Here is an 18,496-nt window from a genome sequence, read left to right as displayed (position 1 = left end):
AACCTGAAACAGATTAATAACCTTCACTGGTAATAACTGACCTGATCCATCCAAAATGCTTAATTGACTTGATGGTATACCCTGACTGAATAGTATTCCCTTAATTTTTTTTTTGAGCAGTATAGTTATAGAAAAACTTAACAATACAACAGTCTCAATTTCTTAAGCACTGGCCCTGTCAGTCTACTTCTTCTCTGTTTGTAATTCTCTTGTGAAAATCATTAAAAATGCTAGAGCAATGAAAGATGGAACTATTAACAAATTCATAATTCAGAAATATACATAAAAAAGTGACAACAGACACTCAAGATCTTATTATTTGTTTACTTTTCATTTACGATTTGAAATAATGATCTGCTTACAGCTACATGACAAACAGGTTAAGCCCTGTTTTTGAACGTCACACTTTGAGCACCAAAAAAACATTACAAAACAAAAGAGGAAATCGATTATTGTTTATGATAAACATTTCAAATGACTCTAAACACTAATAGCAATATTTTTTATCCAATTAATATAAAAATGGGAATGACTAAAAATAATAAAATGTTCTGAATAGCTACTTTTGAATCTACCAGTTATTGCATTGAAAAAGGTGCTACTTTATTATTGTGCTTATTATTCATAGAAAGAAAAGCTTACATTAAAGACGTCCTGAAAATCAGACCACACTTAACATTTCTTTAATAAACAATGTGCAACAATTAAAAAAAAAAAAAAAAGACTATGAATGGCTTAATTAGTTTATGTCAGATCAACAGAACAATGTTTTGAGGTGTTTAGAAATTTCTTTCATTTTTAGTCCATATATGATTGGATTGCAGAGAGGATTATATGTTACAAACTGCAATGTCATTACAAAGCGTGCAGTTTTTGGAAACTCTGACTCCAGCCTAACCATGACCATATCATATGTAAGCAAACAAGAATAGTTAATTAGAACTAGCACATGAGGCAAACAGGTTTGTAGAGCCTTTTTCTTTACATTTCCACAACTCTGATAAGCAACTATAATTATCTTTGTGTATGTAAAAAGTATGAAAAGCATAGGAAAAAGTGCAACGTTAAATAGAACAACCATACCATATACAGAAAGTGCTCTTGATGTCACACAATAAAGATGGTTGACAGAATTGTTACAAAAAATACCTTTCAAAGTAAAGTTACACAGCGGTGTGTTTGCATTTCCTGCTATTGGCACTGCAACCTGAACAGCAGGTAGAAACCACGCCAAAACCAGGAAGATATTGACTGTTGTTCTTCTCATGATAGTTGGATATTGCAGAGGTTTACATATAGACACATATCTGTCATAAGCCATCGCTGTCAGCAGTAAGAATTCTGAAGTGCTTAAAACATAAAACATAAATACTTGAAAGAGACAGGCTTGATACAAAATGATCTGTTTTTCAGATAAAAAGTCAGTCAAAAGCTTTGGGTAGATCACAGTGCTCAAAAGAACAGAGTTCAGTAACAAAGCAGCAATGAACATGTACATAGGCTCATGAAGGCTTTTGTGAATCATGATAAGCCACACAATAGTGGAATTGCTGCAGATTATTAGAATATATACTGTAAACATGATCACAAAATAAAGATATCTGTATTTCTCTACTTCCACATGACCACCAAGTGTTATATATGTTAAATTAATTTCATTCATTCAGAAATTAAACACTAATATTTAAAACAGACAAAATGACAAAATGTGTAACAAGCAGCACACATACAATAGTTTTAATATGAAGATTGTTATATTCATAAATACCTAAACTTGGTGTGTGTTCATCTTTAGAAAGTGAACTGTTCAAATCAGACAAATATATAATGAAACTTCAACCTCCGTGGATCTCATTAAGTCCTCCACAAAGACCTGCTACTATGTTGCAACTTTAAACTCTGGAGACTTAGATGGACAGGTTTTAGGCCTTAAATACACGAGTACACATTTTTCCCCTCTTATTCAACCAGACTTTGCACTTAGCAAAAAATTCAGGCTTGCACTAAACACAGTAAACCATTCAAAGTAATCACAAAACTTAAAATTTGACATAAACAACATTCAAAAGGGCACTTTGTCATATACAACATTCTATTTTTTTTTAAACAAAACAATGGTTAAGTGAACAGCTGTATAGTAATATAAACCCAGATGCATACACAAACCACATTTCAATAGCACACAATTTCTCTGATATTACAGAAAGTGTGTTTTCATATCCACACAACTAATAAAAGTTTAAAAGACTTTAGAGGGGAAATATTCACAAACTAATAGTTTAATTGTTTTTCATAATAAACAAGCAATATTCAAGCAAAAATAAACTGAATGGTTATTAAAATTAAGCAAAAAGAAGCTGAAAGGTTCCAGTGAAATAACACAGGTGTACGGTGCTATTTTTTTCATTGTTCACACTAAGATAATTTGATGTAGATCTACAGTGAAATCTGAACAGTATTATACTCTATTAACATCATACACTGTCATACTGTAAACTGCAATGCAAATCAGGAAGAAAAAATTCTTATTGCACTTTGCAATGATCCCATCATTTACAGGAAAGATGAAATGTTCTGAGTGATGAGCATGACTGGCAGTCATTTGGGAATTCACAGTCATTGTTTCCTTTGTAACTTACATTCTGTTTCATTCTCTCCTGACTTCCAGTGGCAGTAAGCAATATGGATGAATTGTACCAGCAGTGTCACAAGGAATAACTTACTGGTCAGTCAGCAGCAGAACAATTGAACCTAGCAAATGTGCAAAGTGCAGCCCAGGATGCTTGTGCACAGATTTACCTTAGTGGGACATCGCTCATTGTCCCCCAAGAAATGGCCACACCCTTGGTAGAGTGATGGCTACATGTGAGGTGCACATGCTACTACACACGCTTGTTTTACTGCTGAGTCCAAAACCCACTGGAAACTATTCTGACTTATTACCAGCAATGCGCACCAAGCTCTTGCTGCAATTGTACAGGGAATGACCCTGGCCCGTAAAATGGGCCAGACATCCCACACTCCTGCAGCGTCCCCCACAGGATATCCCAAGGGATGCGGTCGAATGCATTCTCCAGGTCCACAAAGCACATGAAGACTGGATGGGTAAACTCCCACGCACACTCAAATATCCTTGAGAAAATAAAGAGCTGATCCAGCGTTCCTCTTGAAACTGAGGTTCATCTAATGGAAGAACTCTCTTTTCCAGCATGCTGCCATAGACCTTTCCAGGTAGGCTGAAGAGCGTGATCCCCCTCAGGTGCTTCTTAAAGATGGGGACCACCATTCCTGTCTGCCAATCCAGAGGCACTGCCCCAGATCTCTATGCAGTGTTGCAGAGGTGTGCCAAACAAACAACCCTACAGCATTCAGGCCCTTCAGGAACTCAGGAATAAATTTCATCCACTGCAGGAGCCCTGCCACCAAGGAGTTGTTTAACTACCTCAGTGACCTCTATGGCCCTGTCTGGCTCTCCTAGAGTAACTACTGATCTCCTTGAATCTCCTGGGAGACACGGCTGGAAGACACAGAAAACCTTCTGGCAATGGCACGTATTAATGTGTCATCCTGGAGGAGTTGGACTACCTGTGCAACCTCTGTAGGGTCCAGGTATCACCTCATGCAACCAGTAGTGACACTGACCCCAGCCAACTGCAGAACTAGTGAAAAACTGTCAGAAAAGATAAAGAAGGAAAAAAACATCAGTCAAACCATTTGTTTTGGGGGTGGTCTCATTGTTGCCCCTCTAGTGCACCTGTTGTTAACTTTATTAACACCGGAGACAAGGGATTAAGGGAGACTGAGCAGCTATGCCTGTGATGTCACCAAAAACAGTGCCCACCGAAGCTAGCGTCTGCCATACTTTTCTGTTCAATGGGAAGATAAACTTTGTCTGTTCAAGCACAGTGTTTAGAATTAGCGGAATCCTACACACCAGAGATCCCACTCAACAATGTAAATGATTAATTTGGGTCATAGTTTTTCCTTCTATCAGGTTTAAAGAATTGAAAAGAATCAAGAGAAGCCTCTTGTTTTAATTAAAGTTTTAATAATCTAAAACCAGCAACTGAAAAAGTCCATTGACATGCACCTGTACTGAGGCTTTTTGAGGATTTCCAGGATGTCTCCATCAGTAATGCTACTGTGATTGCTCAGTTAGCTACAGTTAGCCCATGTTATTGGAACTTTATTTAATCATCAGATGAACTCAGTTTTTCACTATTCACACTGACTCACAGCATTGATGCTCACTTTTCGTCAGTAGGAAACTGATGAAATCTTTGGTTCTGACCCATCCTGGGGTCAATGAACTCTTGCTGTTATTGGTGCAGTTTATGGCACAGCAAAATTGAACACCTTAGGTGGTCATTCTCGCAGACCTTCAGGAAATGTTTGGACACTCGATACTAAACAACCACATAACAACAACCTAACAACAGACAAATACAATTGGGGGCCTAGGATGTCACGTGATTTGCTCAGTCTCCCTTAATCTCTTGTCTCTGATTAACACCAGATCACCTGAAAACAGATTAACAGACCCCTCCGCTCTTCACTGACTAGATCAATATCCCAGAAGTTTAACTGACTTGATATTATACTCTGATTGAGAAAGGCCCTTTTTAAATTTTTTTGAGTAGTATTCAATTACCTATGCTGTTACTTAAAGTGCTAAGTGTAAAGAGAAAGGCAATTGTAAATGCTTAAATGTTTCACCAAAAGCTCTTAGTATGTAACTTAATTAAACTCTGTATATCAGAAATTGTAGTGCTTACACCCTATTTACATGAATGCTTTACTAAGAATCAAAACATACAATTTAAAAAGAAAAAGTGTGAAAGACAGGAATGAGAATATAGGCATTTAATATAATTCGTATAGTTTAAATATGATGTTTATCATCAAAATGCAGAGTTCGAGTTATTGGATTTAGAATTATTGGAAACAGAACAGAACAATTCAGCCCATTCTCATTGTGGAGCAGCATCATTTTCACTATTCACTTCATTAATAAACCCACAGCACATAATATCATTTTCATCTTATTATGATTGCAGTAACAGTTTGCTAAAAAAAAACTTCCACAGATCCAATATACTTACATGACTGACTCGATTGTGTTAAATGAAATGTTTTCAGCAACTGCATAAAACTGATTACAGAACAAAGTACTGCACCTTAGCATTCAGTGTTAATGCATGAAATGATTTTGGCCTGACACAAGTTTTTTAGGTGTTTAGAAATTTCCTTCATTTTGAGCCCATAAATAAATGGATTAAACAAAGGATGATAGAGCACTATTTGTAAAGTCATTATTAAACGTGCAGTTTTTGGAAAATCTGATTCCACTCGAGCTATACTGATATCATAGATACTTAAACAGGAAATGCTGATTAAAACTAACAGATGGGGTAAACAGGTCTCTGCAGCTTTCTTCCTAATTTCTTTACAACTTCGATAAGAGACTATAAAAATGTTCATGTATGTGAAAACTATGAAGAGCATAGGAAGTATTCCAAGATCAAATAAACAAACCACTCCAAATACAGTAATTAATCTTGACCTTTCACACTCAAGAGTGAAAATTGCATTATTACAAAATATTCCTTTTAAGTTAAAGTTACACAGTTTAGCTTCAGCACTCCCAATTGTTTGGACTGCAACGTGAAGAGCAGGAAAAAGCCAAGCTATGACCAGGAAAATACTCACAGTGGTTTTTGTCATGATGGTTTGATATTGCAGAGGTTTGCAAATAGCCACATATCTGTCATAAGCCATACCTGCCAAGAGAATGAACTCTGAACTGCCTAGAGTGTAAAACATAAAAAACTGAAAGAGACAGGCTGAATATGATGTGACTTGTTTTTCTGATAAAAAGTCAATCAGAAGTTTTGGGTAAATATTTGTACTGTAAAGAACACAGTTCAATAGCAAAGCTGCAATGAAAATGTACATAGGCTCATGAAGGTTTTTATGAGTCCAGATGAGATAAACAATAGTAGAATTACTGCAAATTATTAGAATATATAATATACACATAACAAAAAAATAAATATATCTGTACTTGTTAACTTCTACATACCAGTCCAGAGTTATATAGGTAACATTTAACTCTTTCTCCATTATTGGTTTCAAAGACAAAACATTTGATCATAAAACAAATTGCAAAACCAGTATAAATAAAAATAACAAACAAACAAAAGTATATCAACATACAACCTGTGTTGTGTCCTATTCCTAAAGATATTTGAACTGGCGTCTATCTTGGAGTACATTCATCAACCAAATGCATGCAGTCAATCTGAGTCTGTGGAAGTTTTTTATCAGGCTTCTTCATCCTCCAGGGAGGAGGAGGTCTGAAACAGCACTGTTCAGTGTCTTGTAGTTAAGGCTTCAGGACTCTACAATTAATGTGTCCTTTCTGCTCATGTTTTGTCATAACTTCTGTTATATTTCAACTCTGAAATTTCAGTAGCCTTGGAAGTTTATATTGTTTGAGTGTGGTTCGATAATGCCTTGAGTGTAATCAGCTTTATTTAAATGAGGACCTCTTCTCTTTGGTTATATCTGAATATAGTTTATTGTCCATTACAGTTAGTGTGGCCTTGTGCCTTGTGTACATTCCTTTCAAACTATACTAGATACACTTGACCCTTAAAACATTTTTTCTAGTGCAAAATTTCAGCAGATGCTTTCTACTTATAATGATGCCATTGCTTGTTATGGAATCAAGTTTGAATTTCTTGTCATTTTGAAAAATAACTTAGGGATCTAAGTGACTGTTTGTTTGATTCAGCGGTTTCCTAACCCAAGCTGATTTTCTCCAATAGGGCACAATAAAGTATTTTCATGTTAAAGTCTGTATGCTGTACTGTCTTGGGAATTTTCCTTTTCTTTAGTATTCAAAATAAAAAATAAAATGTACCAGCCTGCTGTGAATGAAGCTGTACATATTTTATCAGTGTCAGAATTGAACACACTGCATCAGGAACACAGTAGATTTGTGAAAAAAAAATTTTTTTTGTGCAGCATACATCCTTAGTTTGACTCATAATTGGTGCATGCATGCCAACCTATTAATCACATCACACATGAATGTGCGTGAGACATGCAGATGTAATCTGTGGAGAATTTGGGTTTGCTGGGATATCTTCAAACATAGCCAACGTCACTGGAAAAAGTGGCTAAATTTGTCACTTTTGGAAAAAGAAGTTGCTAGGAGGGTCGAAAAGCACCAAAGTCACTGAGCTCCAGGGAATTTAGGTTTGATCGCAAGCTCAAAAATTGTACTCCCCTTTTCCACTTCTTTCCCCTCGCTTTCACACTAGTCACCATTGTGCTTTCTGCTAAATCAAGCATGAACAGGACTGTTGTGAAATAATGCGTGCACATTGTGAACTAAACTGGCCATCCCCAGTGGTAGTGAGACAAAACAAATTAAACTGGTATCAGTGACTGAGTGGAGTGTGTGCCTGCTTGCTAATTGCAGTGATAGTGAAGAGTTCCTATAGCAAACTGGTGAAATTCTCAGCCCAGTGCAAGAGACATCAGCATAGCACAGCACCAAGTGATCAACCGCTAGCTAGAACCCTGCAAAGAGAGGAAAGGTATTCAGAACTGAGAGGATTGCACTGCCAGAAGGCAACATTGCAGGTATTGAGGACAGCTACAAGTACCTTGAAATCCCACAGGTAAAGGGGACCCATGAAGAGGCTGCTAGGAAAGCTGAAACCACCAAGTACCTGCAGAGAGTAAGGCAAGTCCTAAGGAGTCAGCTGAATGGAAAGAACAAAATTTGTGCAATCAAAACCTGCACCCTGCCAGTTGTCAGATAACTTACTGGGATAATAAGCTGGCCAAAAGAGGAGATAGAAGCCACTGACATCAAGACAAGATAGCTCCTTACTATGCACTGAGGGTTTCATGCCAAATCCAGCACCTGACACTGTACGCTAAGCAGAAGGATGGAGGCCAATAGAAGAAGTGGCTGACATCAAAAAATCCCCCAAAATCATGAAAGACAGCATAGAGGCACTAATCATAGCAGTGCAGGAACAAGCTCTAAGCACAAGAGCTAGAGAGTGAGGTCTGCTGGACCAGGCAAGACGCCAGTTGCAGGCTGAGAGATGCCCCTGAGACAATCCAGCACATAAAAGCAGGGTGCAAGATTGTAGCAGGAAGGGCTTATAGTACATATAACAGCATAACCAAGTGGCTGGCACAGTATACAAAAATATTTGTGCCAAGTATGAAGTGGAAGTCCTGAGTTAAAAATGGGATACACACCCAAGCTTGGAGGACAAAGACCACCCACAGGGCAAGTGGGGAATTAAAAAAAAAAAATATATATATATAAAATTCCAGCTCGCCCCTACGGGCGGTCTTTTTGCCCTTCAAGCTCGGGTCATCTACCAGAGGCCTGGGAGCTTGAGGGTCCTGCGCAGTATCTTAGCTGTTCCCAGTATTGCGCTCTTCTGGACAGAGATTTCGGATGTCGTTCCAGGAATCTGCTGGAGCCACTCTCCCAGTTTGGGGGTCACTGCCCTAAGTGTTCCAATTACCACAGGGACCACTGTTACCTTCATCTTCCACATCATTTCCAGCCCTTGGTATTTATCAAGCTTCTCGTGTTCCTTCTTCTTGATGTTCCCGTCACTTGGTATTGCAACGTCTATCACTACGACCTTCTTCCTTTGTTTGTCCACCACTACGATGTCCGGTTAGTTAGCCATCACAAGTTTGTCTGTCTGTATCCTCTTCATTCTCGGGTTTCTGCTGCCTGAGGCACTCACTAAGCACATGATCCTTTGTGACCATCTTGCTGACGTATTCATGGATTTTCATCTTTTCATCTAGGACAGTGGTTCTGACACTCACTAGTCCTTGGCCTCCTTCCTTCTGCTTAGCGTACAGTCTCAGGGTGCTGGATTTGGGGTGAAACCCTCCATGCATGGTAAGGAGCTTTCTTGTCTTGACATCAGTGGCTTCTATTGCTTCCTGTAGCCAGCTTATTATCCCAGCAGGGTATTTGACAACTGGCAGGGCATAGGTGTCGATAGCCTGGATCTTGTTCTTCCCGTTCAGCTGACTCCTTAGGACTTGCCTTACTCTCTGCAGGTACTTGGAGGTTTCAGCTTTCCTAGAGGCCTCTTCATGGTTCCCATTTGCCTGTGGGATTCCAAGGTACTTGTAGCTGTCCTCAATGTCTGCAATGTTGTCTTCTGGTAGTGCAATATCCTCAGTTCTTTTTCTTTTTTTATATAGCCTGTCATGTCTGGCAGTTTTCGCAATCAGAATGATGATCCAAATGCACTGTTACACCAAACATATTTGCTTTTACAAGAACAGCTCTATAGGTTTTCTATAGGCTATTCTTGTTAATATTTGTAGTTTTGTTTTTATTTTATGTATTCATGTCAGGTCTGACACGCAGGAAGGAAGGGGTATAAGAAGAGAGATAGAGAAAGAAAAAAAGAGAAAAAAAGGGTATAAAACAAAAAATAATAGGAGCGAGGTAGATAGAGGAGCTCAGAAGACCTGATGCCACACATCCTGATGGCAACTGTGCACACATCCCAGAGGAGTAAAGAGGGAGACCCCAGACAGAGAACCCATGGTCAAAGGGCAAGACCGCAGAGAGCCAGAGGCTATGAGCAGCCCACCCCCCCGTAGGCCAACCACCCCAACACGAGCCCAGAACACGGCCACAAGGCCCCAGGCACCTGAGAACCGCCCGACACCCAGCAGAGCCCCCCCCCACCCCCAAATGCCGAAGAGGCCCAAGCCACCCCCAAGTCCCTGCTGCCATGGGAGCGGACCAAAAGCCATGCTAAGACATCTGGCCACGCACCCCAGGACCCACAGGCACCCACATCCAAACAAGAAAGTGACAGAGACCGGCCAATAAGTCCTAATAATTCACAGTAGAGTTCTTGCAGATTAATATACTACACTGCTCAAAAAAATAAAGGGAACACTCAAATAACACATCCTAGATCTGATTGAATGAAATATTCTCATTGAATACTTTGTTCTGTACAAAGCTGAATGTGCTGACAACAAAATCACACAAAAATCATCAATGGAAATCAAATTTATTAACCCATGGAGGCCTGGATTTGGAGTCACACACAAAATTAAAGTGGAAAAACACACTACAGGCTGATCCAACTTTGATGTAATGTCCTTAAAACAAGTCAAAATGAGGCTCAGTATTGTGTGTGGCCTCCACATGCCTGTATGACCTCCCTACAATGCCTGGGCATGCTCCTGATGAGGTGGCTGATGGTCTCCTGAGGGATCTCCTCCCAGGCCTGGACTAAAGCATCCGCCAACTCCTGGACAGTCTGTGGTGCAACGTGACGTTGGTGGATGGAGCGAGACATGATGTCCCAGATGTGCTCAGTCGGATTCAGGTCTGGGGAACGGGCGGGCCAGTCCATAGCTTCACTGCCTTCATCTTGCAGGAACTGCTGACACACTCAAGCCACATGAGGTCTAGCATTGTCCTGCATTAGGAGGAACCCAGGGCCAACTGGACCAGCATATGGTCTCACAAGGGGTCTGAGGATCTCATCTCTGTACCTAATGGCAGTCATGCTACCTCTGGCGAGCACATGGAGGGCTGTGCGGCACTCCAAAGAAATGCCACCCCACACCATTACTGACCCACTGCCAAACCGGTCACACTGAAGGATGTTGCAGGCAGCAGATTGTTCTCCACAGTGTCTCCAGACGTCTGTTACATGTGCTCAGAGTGAACCTGCTTTCATCTGTGAAGAGCACAGGGCGCCGGTGGCGAAATTTCCAATCCTGGTGTTCTCTGGCAAATGCCAAGCATCCTGCACAGTGTTGGACTGTGAGCACAACCCCCATCTGTGGACGTCGGGCCCTCACACCATCCTCATGGAGTCAGTTTCTAATCGTTTGTGCAGACACATGCACATTTATGGCCTGCTGGAGGTCATTTTGCAGGGCTCTGGCAGTGCTCCTCCTGTTCGTCCTTGCACAAAGGCGGAGGTAGCGGTCCTGCTGCTGGGTTGTTGCCCTCCTACAGCCTCCTCCACGTCTCCTGGTGTACTGGCCAGTCTCCTGGTAGCGCCTCCAGCCTCTGGACACTACGCTGACAGACACAGCAAACCTTCTTTCCACAGCTCGCATTAATGTGCCATCCTGGATGAGCTGCACTACCTGAGCCACTTGTGTGGGTTGTAGAGTCTGTCTCATGCTACCACGAGTGTGAAAGCACCACCAACATTCAAAAGTGATCAAAACATCAGCCAGAAAGCATAGGTACTGGGAAGTGGTCTGTGGTCCCCACCTGCAGAACCACTCCTTTATTGAGTGTGTCTTGCTAATTGCCAATAATTTCCACCTGTTGTCTATTCCATTTGCACAACAGCATGTGAAATTGATTGTCAATCAGTGTTGCTTCCTAAGTGGACAGTTTGATTTCACAGAAGTTTGATTTACTTGGAGTTATAATGTGTTGTTTAAGTGTTCCCTTTATTATTTTTTTTTGAGCAGTGTATGTTTTCCCTTTAGTGGGTTCTCTGGCTGGCCCCCCTTAATGTCTTTGTCTCTGCAGCTGGCCAACTGGTCCACTCCCGGATTTGCTTGGTCTTGTCTGCCACTGTCCTCTGCCCTTATGCCTTGTCCCATGGCCTGGGAAGTCTCCAGGGCTGTTTTCTCTGCCCTGTGTGGATCCATGGCTTGGCAAGACTCCTGAATGTTTTTTGTTTGGACTCTGGTGCTCCTGGCTTCCTTTGTTCTGTTTGGTTTTGGTTCCTTGTCTATTTTATGTTTAAGTGTATCTAATCATGTTCTCAGTTTCTAGTGCTTAGTTTAATTTCTCCCTCTGTGTCCTCGTATGTGTCTTGTTCCCCCATTTTTTTGTTCATGTGTCTGTTATTTTTTCCATGTGCTTGCCTCCCTGTGTTGTCTAGTCTGTGTTTCTGTTTCCAGGTTTACTTTGGCAGTCCTTGTATCATATGTTCAGTATTCAATTTTGCTTCCCACGGTCTCGTTAGCGTGTATCTGTTCACCTGTTCTCCCCAAGCTGTTTCTACTCTTTCCTTGTTACCTCTAAATTATAGTTGCAGTGAGTTCTCTTGTTTTTTCTGAGATTCCTATTCTGTGAGTTACCTGATTCCCTGCACTACATCTTGAACCAGCAATAAAGTCCAGCACGTATAACCAGCAAAAAATGTGAGTTTATCTGAGTTCATGTGAGTCTCCTGAGTCCTGTTTAGAGTCCTGCATTTGGGTCCAACCCTGCCTGCTTCACCACTTTATGATATTATCTATATTCCCTGAAAACACTCTTCTGTCTGATCATTTCTTAATAATGTCTAAATTTACAAAATGGATTTCACAGCAGTGGGGAATAAACATCATTACAGTAGATGTCTTTCTGAAGTTTAAGGATATAATTCCTCCATTATCTTCAGTACCAGGTGCCACCACAGTCCAGAGCAGCTACTCTACTGTCACTACTCCCAGGTCAATTATCTTGTCAGCAGTTTTACATCTTCACTGTATATGACACTGGATACTGTGGCTCCTCTGAAAAAGAGAGTCTTAAATCAGAAGTGATTGAATCCCTGGTATAACTCACAAATGCACAGCTGTGACATTTTTCGCAAAGAAAATTTTAACCATAATGGAAAAAAATATTCACAACCATCATCCGAGACGTATCTTTATGTACAAATACTTTGAATTCTACTGATATTTATTTAGACTCGTTCTCTCCAATTGATCTTTCTGAGTTAACGTCACTAGTTACTTCCTCCAAGCCATCAACATGTCTATTTGACCCTGTTCCTACAAGACTGCTCAAAGAAGTTGGCTCCCTGTTAAATAAATAATTGAATTTAAAATCCTCCTTCTCCCATACAAAGTCTTGAATAATCAGGCCCCATCTTATCTCAAAGACCTCAGAGCACTTCGCTCTCAGACTGCAAGCTTACTTGGGGTTACTAAGGTATTTAATGTAGAATGGGAAGCAGAGCCTGAAGCTTTCAGGCCCCTCTTTTGTGGAACCAGCTCCCAATTTAAATTTGGGAGACAGACAACCTCTCTGTTTTTAAGATTAGTCTTAAAACTTTCCTTTTTGATCAAGCTTATACGTAGTTAGGGCTGGATCAGGTGACCCTGAACCCTCCCTTAGTTATGTTGCAATAGGCCTAGACTGCTGGGGGGTTCCCATGATGCACTGTGTGTTTTTTTTCTTCACTCAACTCTTTTCACTGTGTGTTTATACACCACTCTGCATTTAATCATTAGTTATTATTAATCTCTGGTTCTCTTCCACAGCATCTCTTCTGTCCTATCTCCCTGCACTCCCTCTCAGAGAGCTTTTCCTTCCCACTGTTGCCAAATGCTTGCTCATAGGGGGGGTTGCTCGATTGATGGGGTTTTGTCTGTATCATTGTAGGGTACAATAACAATAACAACAGAAACAACTTACAATATAAAGCAGCTTGAGGCAATTGTTTGTTGTGATTTGGTACTGTTTAAATAAAATTCAGTTGACTTGAAGTGAAGTGATTACACTTTTCATATAAACCAATGCATATTATTAGAAAATATGTCATGTTTAGAATTTGTTAGTAACAGAATGCAAAATATTGTTCCCTATCAAAGAAGTCACTTGCTTCATACAGACACACACACAGCAGTCCAGTGGCTTTTGATTCATTTCACTAAATTGATTTTATGTGTTTAAAAATCCAATCTGTGTCAAATGGAAAAAGAAAGAAAAATGTTAAATGCAGGCATACAAGCTGATTAGACTTCAAACATTACCAGCAACATTTTAAGAAGTTGTTTATTTTTCCTTCATGGCCAGTACACACTTGATCAGTAGAACAACAGACATTAACATTACCTTATAAAAATGTCATAGTATATGATGATGATGATACTTCATGTCTCATTTGCAGTACAATTACAAATGAAATGATCATACTTTGACTAATAGTGAAGTAATATCACTGTTTTTTAACTAGGCACATCAATATCTTGAGATGTTTAGAAATTTCACTCATTTTGAGTCCATATATAATTGGATTCAAAAGAGGATGAAATAAAATCGACTGAAAAGTTAATATCAAACGAAGAGTTTTTGATAGATCAGATTCCTGTCTAACTATAATTACATCAAAAACAATAAAACAGGAAAAGTTGATTAACACCAGCAAGTGGGGTAAACAAGTCTTTGCAGCTTTTTTCCTCACTTCTCTACAACTTTGGTAAGATATCCTAAGAATCCTGATGTATGAAAAAAGTATGAAAAGCAGAGGCACAAAAGCAATATTTATTAACAGGACCACACCATATATAGATATTGCTACTGAGGGCACACACTGAAGCTTGTAACATGAATTGTTACAAAAAATTCCTGTCAGGGTAAACGTACAGAGTTTTACATTAGAATACAACACAGCTAACACCACAATCTCAAAAGCAGGCATAACCCAAGCTGAAACCAGACAGACATGTACAGTTATTTTATTCATGATAACTGGATATTGCAGGGGTTTGCATATAGACACATACCTGTCATAGGCCATGGCTGCCAACAGTAAAATCTCTGAACCATCCAAGATGTAATATGTAAAACCTTGGAAGAGACAGAGTGGATATGATATAACCTGTTTTTCAGACAAAACATCAGATAAAAGCTTTGGGTAAATAGTTGTGCTGTAAAGAACAGAGTTGATTAACAAAGCTGCAATGAAAATGTACATTGGCTCATGAAGGTTTGTATGAGTCCAGATAATGCACACTATAGTGCAATTACAGCAGAGTATCAGAATATAAAGTGTGAATATGACGACAAAATAAAGATATCTGTATCTGTGCAATTCTACAAACCCACCAAGAGTTATTAATGTTACATTTAATTCAACATCCATTGAATGAACCAAAATGTTATCAGCTGTAGAATCAGATCACATAACAGGTACTAATGAATAACAAATGAATAGACAAGACTTAGAGTATTGTAATAATATATTTCCTGCAGTGGAGTACAAAGGGGAGTGACTTTGTGGCTTCATCTTTTCAGAAAACCATCCATCCTCTATGGATCTCATTAAGGTCTCCACTATCATGTAAACAACTTCAGCAAACTTGTTATCTATATATTGTCCTTTATCGTGTTTCCCCATACTTTTTGTATCCATAGACGTCTTATAAGCTTAGTAATATAGGCAAAAATTCATCAGTGTGGATGAAAAAAGCTAAACAAACGAAAGCGAAAGAGGCCTTTTATTTTCCTGTTTCCATGCATGAATAAGATGATCAAAGTGCCTTAACCTGAATGATGTGGTAGTTTTCACCACTAATGGTTTGGGCCATGGGATGCAAATGTAGAATGGACCTTTGCTACACACCACAGGACATATGGCCTAAATTGAAATTATTGAAGGGAATATTTAGTGGTATGGTATAATATAATCTCAGTTTAACCTTACTGTGAAAGATACATTTTTACCTTACCTATTTTGTAATGCATTTGCAGGCTAAAATAATATGCAATTGTAGTGTATTGTTGATTACTTTTTCACATTATTTCCTAAATGAGCAGAATGATTTGTGTTCAAGCCTCAGACTGATCTGATCTTATCCAAAACACCATCCATCCATCCATCCATTTTCTTCCGCTTATCCGGGGCCGGGTCGCGGGGGCAGAAGCCTAAGCAGAGAAGCCCAAGCTTCCCTCTCCCCAGCCACCTCCTCCAGCTCATCCGGAGGGACCCCAAGGCGTTCCCAGGCCAGCCGAGATACATAATCTCTCCAGCGTGTCCTGGGTCTACCACGGGGCCTCTTCCCGGTGGGACGGGACTCCAAAACACAATCTTTAAAATTAAGACTTTTTGTAAGCATACATGGACAATGTAGCATCAGTTCTGAAGCCTCGACATTTGACATACACTTCTGGTGGCTTCAGATGCTCAGGTGGAGTGGGATCTGGTGGCTCAGGCTTCGGATGCTCAGGTGGCTTGGGACCCTCACACTAGGGTTCAGACTCAGGCAGCTCCGGACCTTCTGGATCAGGTTCAGACATGGGAAGCTCAGGACCCTTGGGCTCAGGTTCAGACGCTGGATGCTTGAGACCCTCGGCCTCAACTTCAGATGCTGGAGGAGCTCGGGCTCCAGACACTCTGGACTCTCTGAAGTAGCGGGATGCTCTGGCCCTGACTCTGGACACTCTGGCAGCTTGGGACACTCGCACTCAGGTTCAGGTACAGACAGAGCAGGATTCACTGACTTTGAACTCTCATGCTCAGGCTGAGCACCCATCAGATGTCCTCAAGCCTGTCCTTGCTGCTGTTGTGAGAGGAGATATGCTTTAGTGATGCAGGAACGTGTGGTGTGCCACCAACTGCAAAAATTTCAGTGATTACCGTATTTTTCAGACTATAAGTCGCTCCGGAGTATAAGTCGCACCAGCCAAAACACACACTCCATAGGTAGACGAAGGGCCGCTTCCTCTTCTGTGTCGCTTTCGTCAGAGTCGTCATCAGTTGCAGTTCCAATTATTCTGGCCTTTCTGAATCCTGACAGGATGGTTTCGGTTGTCACTGAAGCCCATGTTTTGTTGATCCATCCAATGACTTCCAGGAAAGTTGGGTGGCGCATTCTCCTGGTTGCCGTGAAGCTGTCCATCCATCATCCACTGCTCCCACAGGTTACGCAAGACTGCCTTAACGCCCCGGTTCACAGAGATGTCAAGTGGCTGGAGTATTCTGGTTAATTTGTTAATAATTTCACATATAAGTCGCTCCGGAGTATAGGTCGCACCCCTGGCCAAACTATGAAAAAAAGTGCGACTTATAGTCTGGAAAATACGGTAGTTTTCTCCACCAGCTTACATTTAGACAGCTTTAAAGATAATAAAGAATCATTTCTAGGCATTTTTTCAATAACATCTGATCTCTAGAATGAGCAAAGAAAACCTAGACAGTTTACAGATTTATATCGATGAGTGTTTCGAGTGAGTTGTCATGGGCAAAAAAGACAAGAGTGCCTCCAGCAGCAAAGGAGCTCCGTCTACTAAAAGAAGCCACCCTGAAGACTCCCCAGAACTGGCCTCTCCACAAACCAGCAATGTGGTGGACATTTTGGAGTCTGTAAATAAGAAACTGTCCAGCTCTGACCCACGCCTGACCCTAATGGAAATCCTCCACAAAGAGTTTAAGGTTCTGCGGGAGTCTGTAGAGTTCAGTCACGAGTAATCTAGATGCCATTTTATTAGTAGTCTTCAAACGTCCCATTTTCTGGAAGGCACTATGAGGTTTATGAGTCCTGTGCAAATTTCCAAAGACTTCATCCCTGCCCCCACAAAACTCAGCCCAAATAGCTGATCAGAGTTACACACCCTACCCAGATCGATCAAGTTAATACTGGTCTAATACATTTTAATTGGCATGGATCACTCATTATACAGAACAGTGCAAAAATCTTGAGCCATGACTAATTTCTTTATATTTTACAAGAAATGGGTGGCATTTATTTAAACATGTGGGACAAGCTGAACTCCATTCAAGTCTGGAGTTGCCCCCCTTGAGAGGCTGGGGTGGTTGTTCTTGTTTCTCCTCGGCTTGTTGACAAGAAGTCAGTGACGTGCAGTGAGGTTTGTGATGGGTGAGGCACATCCTCTGGAGTTGGATGTTCACATATATGACTCCAAAATAGAAGCTTATATTTCAATTTTAATTATACTAATGATTCATTCTGCTTTGATCAACTCCATACTGTTCAAACATGATGGTAAGAAAAACAAAATATTTAATGTAAAGTCAAACAATTTCTTTTTTTTGGGGGGGGGGGGGGGGGGGGGGGCATTTCTATTTTTAAATAAAAAAAACAAAAAAACATTTATTATCTTACCTTCATTTGAAGGTGAAGTCCATGTGCCTATCCTGCTGCTAAGACAGCACTCCTACAGCACTGCCCCCTATCGGTGTGGCATGGTACTCTCCGCCTCCCCCTGTGTATTTTCACCATGCATTTATGATCACAAAGAATAAACATGTCGCACACATTCAGTCAGTTTATTAGACAGACTGTGGAACATCAGCATGTGTAGCACATGTGTAATCAAACATGTATATTGGCAATATGTTGAGAGACAGCAACGGGCATGGCCAACTGCCTGCTTCATTTATTGTATGTGACACAGCGCCACCAGAAGTGAGGCACAGCACTGCACTGCCTCAGCCTGCATTTCTTCCATGTGTTTGAACAGGCGATGTGTAAATTCAGAGATTTTGACCATTAAAGGATTGAAATAATTCAGAAAACAGTTTTATAGAACAGTTTTATAGAACATTAAAGTGGTCAAATGTATTTTCTCTTATCACTTCCTCACCTGCCTCCCCTGACTGCATGTCACTGAGTTTAGTGTACCTAGCCTTCTTGGAGTAGTTGGATGGGGTGCTCAAGAGTGCTCCATCTGGTGACTGAGAGATTTCAATGCTTAGGT

General features: G+C 40.5%; 3 protein-coding genes across 3 annotated transcripts; all 3 read right to left on the bottom strand.

Annotated features, from left to right (window-relative positions):
• Positions 1 to 754: 754 nt before the first annotated feature.
• On the bottom strand, positions 755 to 1,663 carry LOC115801019 (olfactory receptor 6N2-like). The gene has a single exon (XM_030758708.1). It carries the CDS (start codon positions 1,661 to 1,663, stop codon positions 755 to 757), a length of 909 nt encoding a protein of 302 aa, XP_030614568.1.
• A 3,515-nt stretch (positions 1,664 to 5,178) lies between these two features.
• On the bottom strand, positions 5,179 to 6,123 carry LOC115800176 (olfactory receptor 4C12-like). Its single transcript, XM_030757430.1, has one exon. It carries the CDS (start codon positions 6,121 to 6,123, stop codon positions 5,179 to 5,181), a length of 945 nt encoding a protein of 314 aa, XP_030613290.1.
• Positions 6,124 to 13,994: 7,871 nt separating this feature from the next.
• LOC115800175 (olfactory receptor 6N2-like) lies at positions 13,995 to 14,921 on the bottom strand. The gene has a single exon (XM_030757429.1). The coding sequence runs from the start codon at positions 14,919 to 14,921 to the stop codon at positions 13,995 to 13,997; it is 927 nt and encodes a 308-aa protein (XP_030613289.1).
• Positions 14,922 to 18,496: the final 3,575 nt, after the last annotated feature.

Source organism: Archocentrus centrarchus, chromosome 21 (assembly GCF_007364275.1).
Source record: "Archocentrus centrarchus isolate MPI-CPG fArcCen1 chromosome 21, fArcCen1, whole genome shotgun sequence".
NCBI lineage: Eukaryota > Metazoa > Chordata > Actinopteri > Cichliformes > Cichlidae > Archocentrus > Archocentrus centrarchus.
The sequence above is the reverse complement of the archived record's forward strand: the minus strand, read 5'-3'. Positions and strand labels throughout refer to the sequence as shown.

Excerpts from the sequence above, each read along its gene's own strand:
- LOC115801019 (XM_030758708.1), bottom strand. The coding sequence starts at position 1,663 with ATGAATGAAATTAATTTAACATATATAACACTTGGTGGTCATGTGGAA.
- LOC115800176 (XM_030757430.1), bottom strand. The coding sequence starts at position 6,123 with ATGGAGAAAGAGTTAAATGTTACCTATATAACTCTGGACTGGTATGTA.
- LOC115800175 (XM_030757429.1), bottom strand. The coding sequence starts at position 14,921 with ATGGATGTTGAATTAAATGTAACATTAATAACTCTTGGTGGGTTTGTA.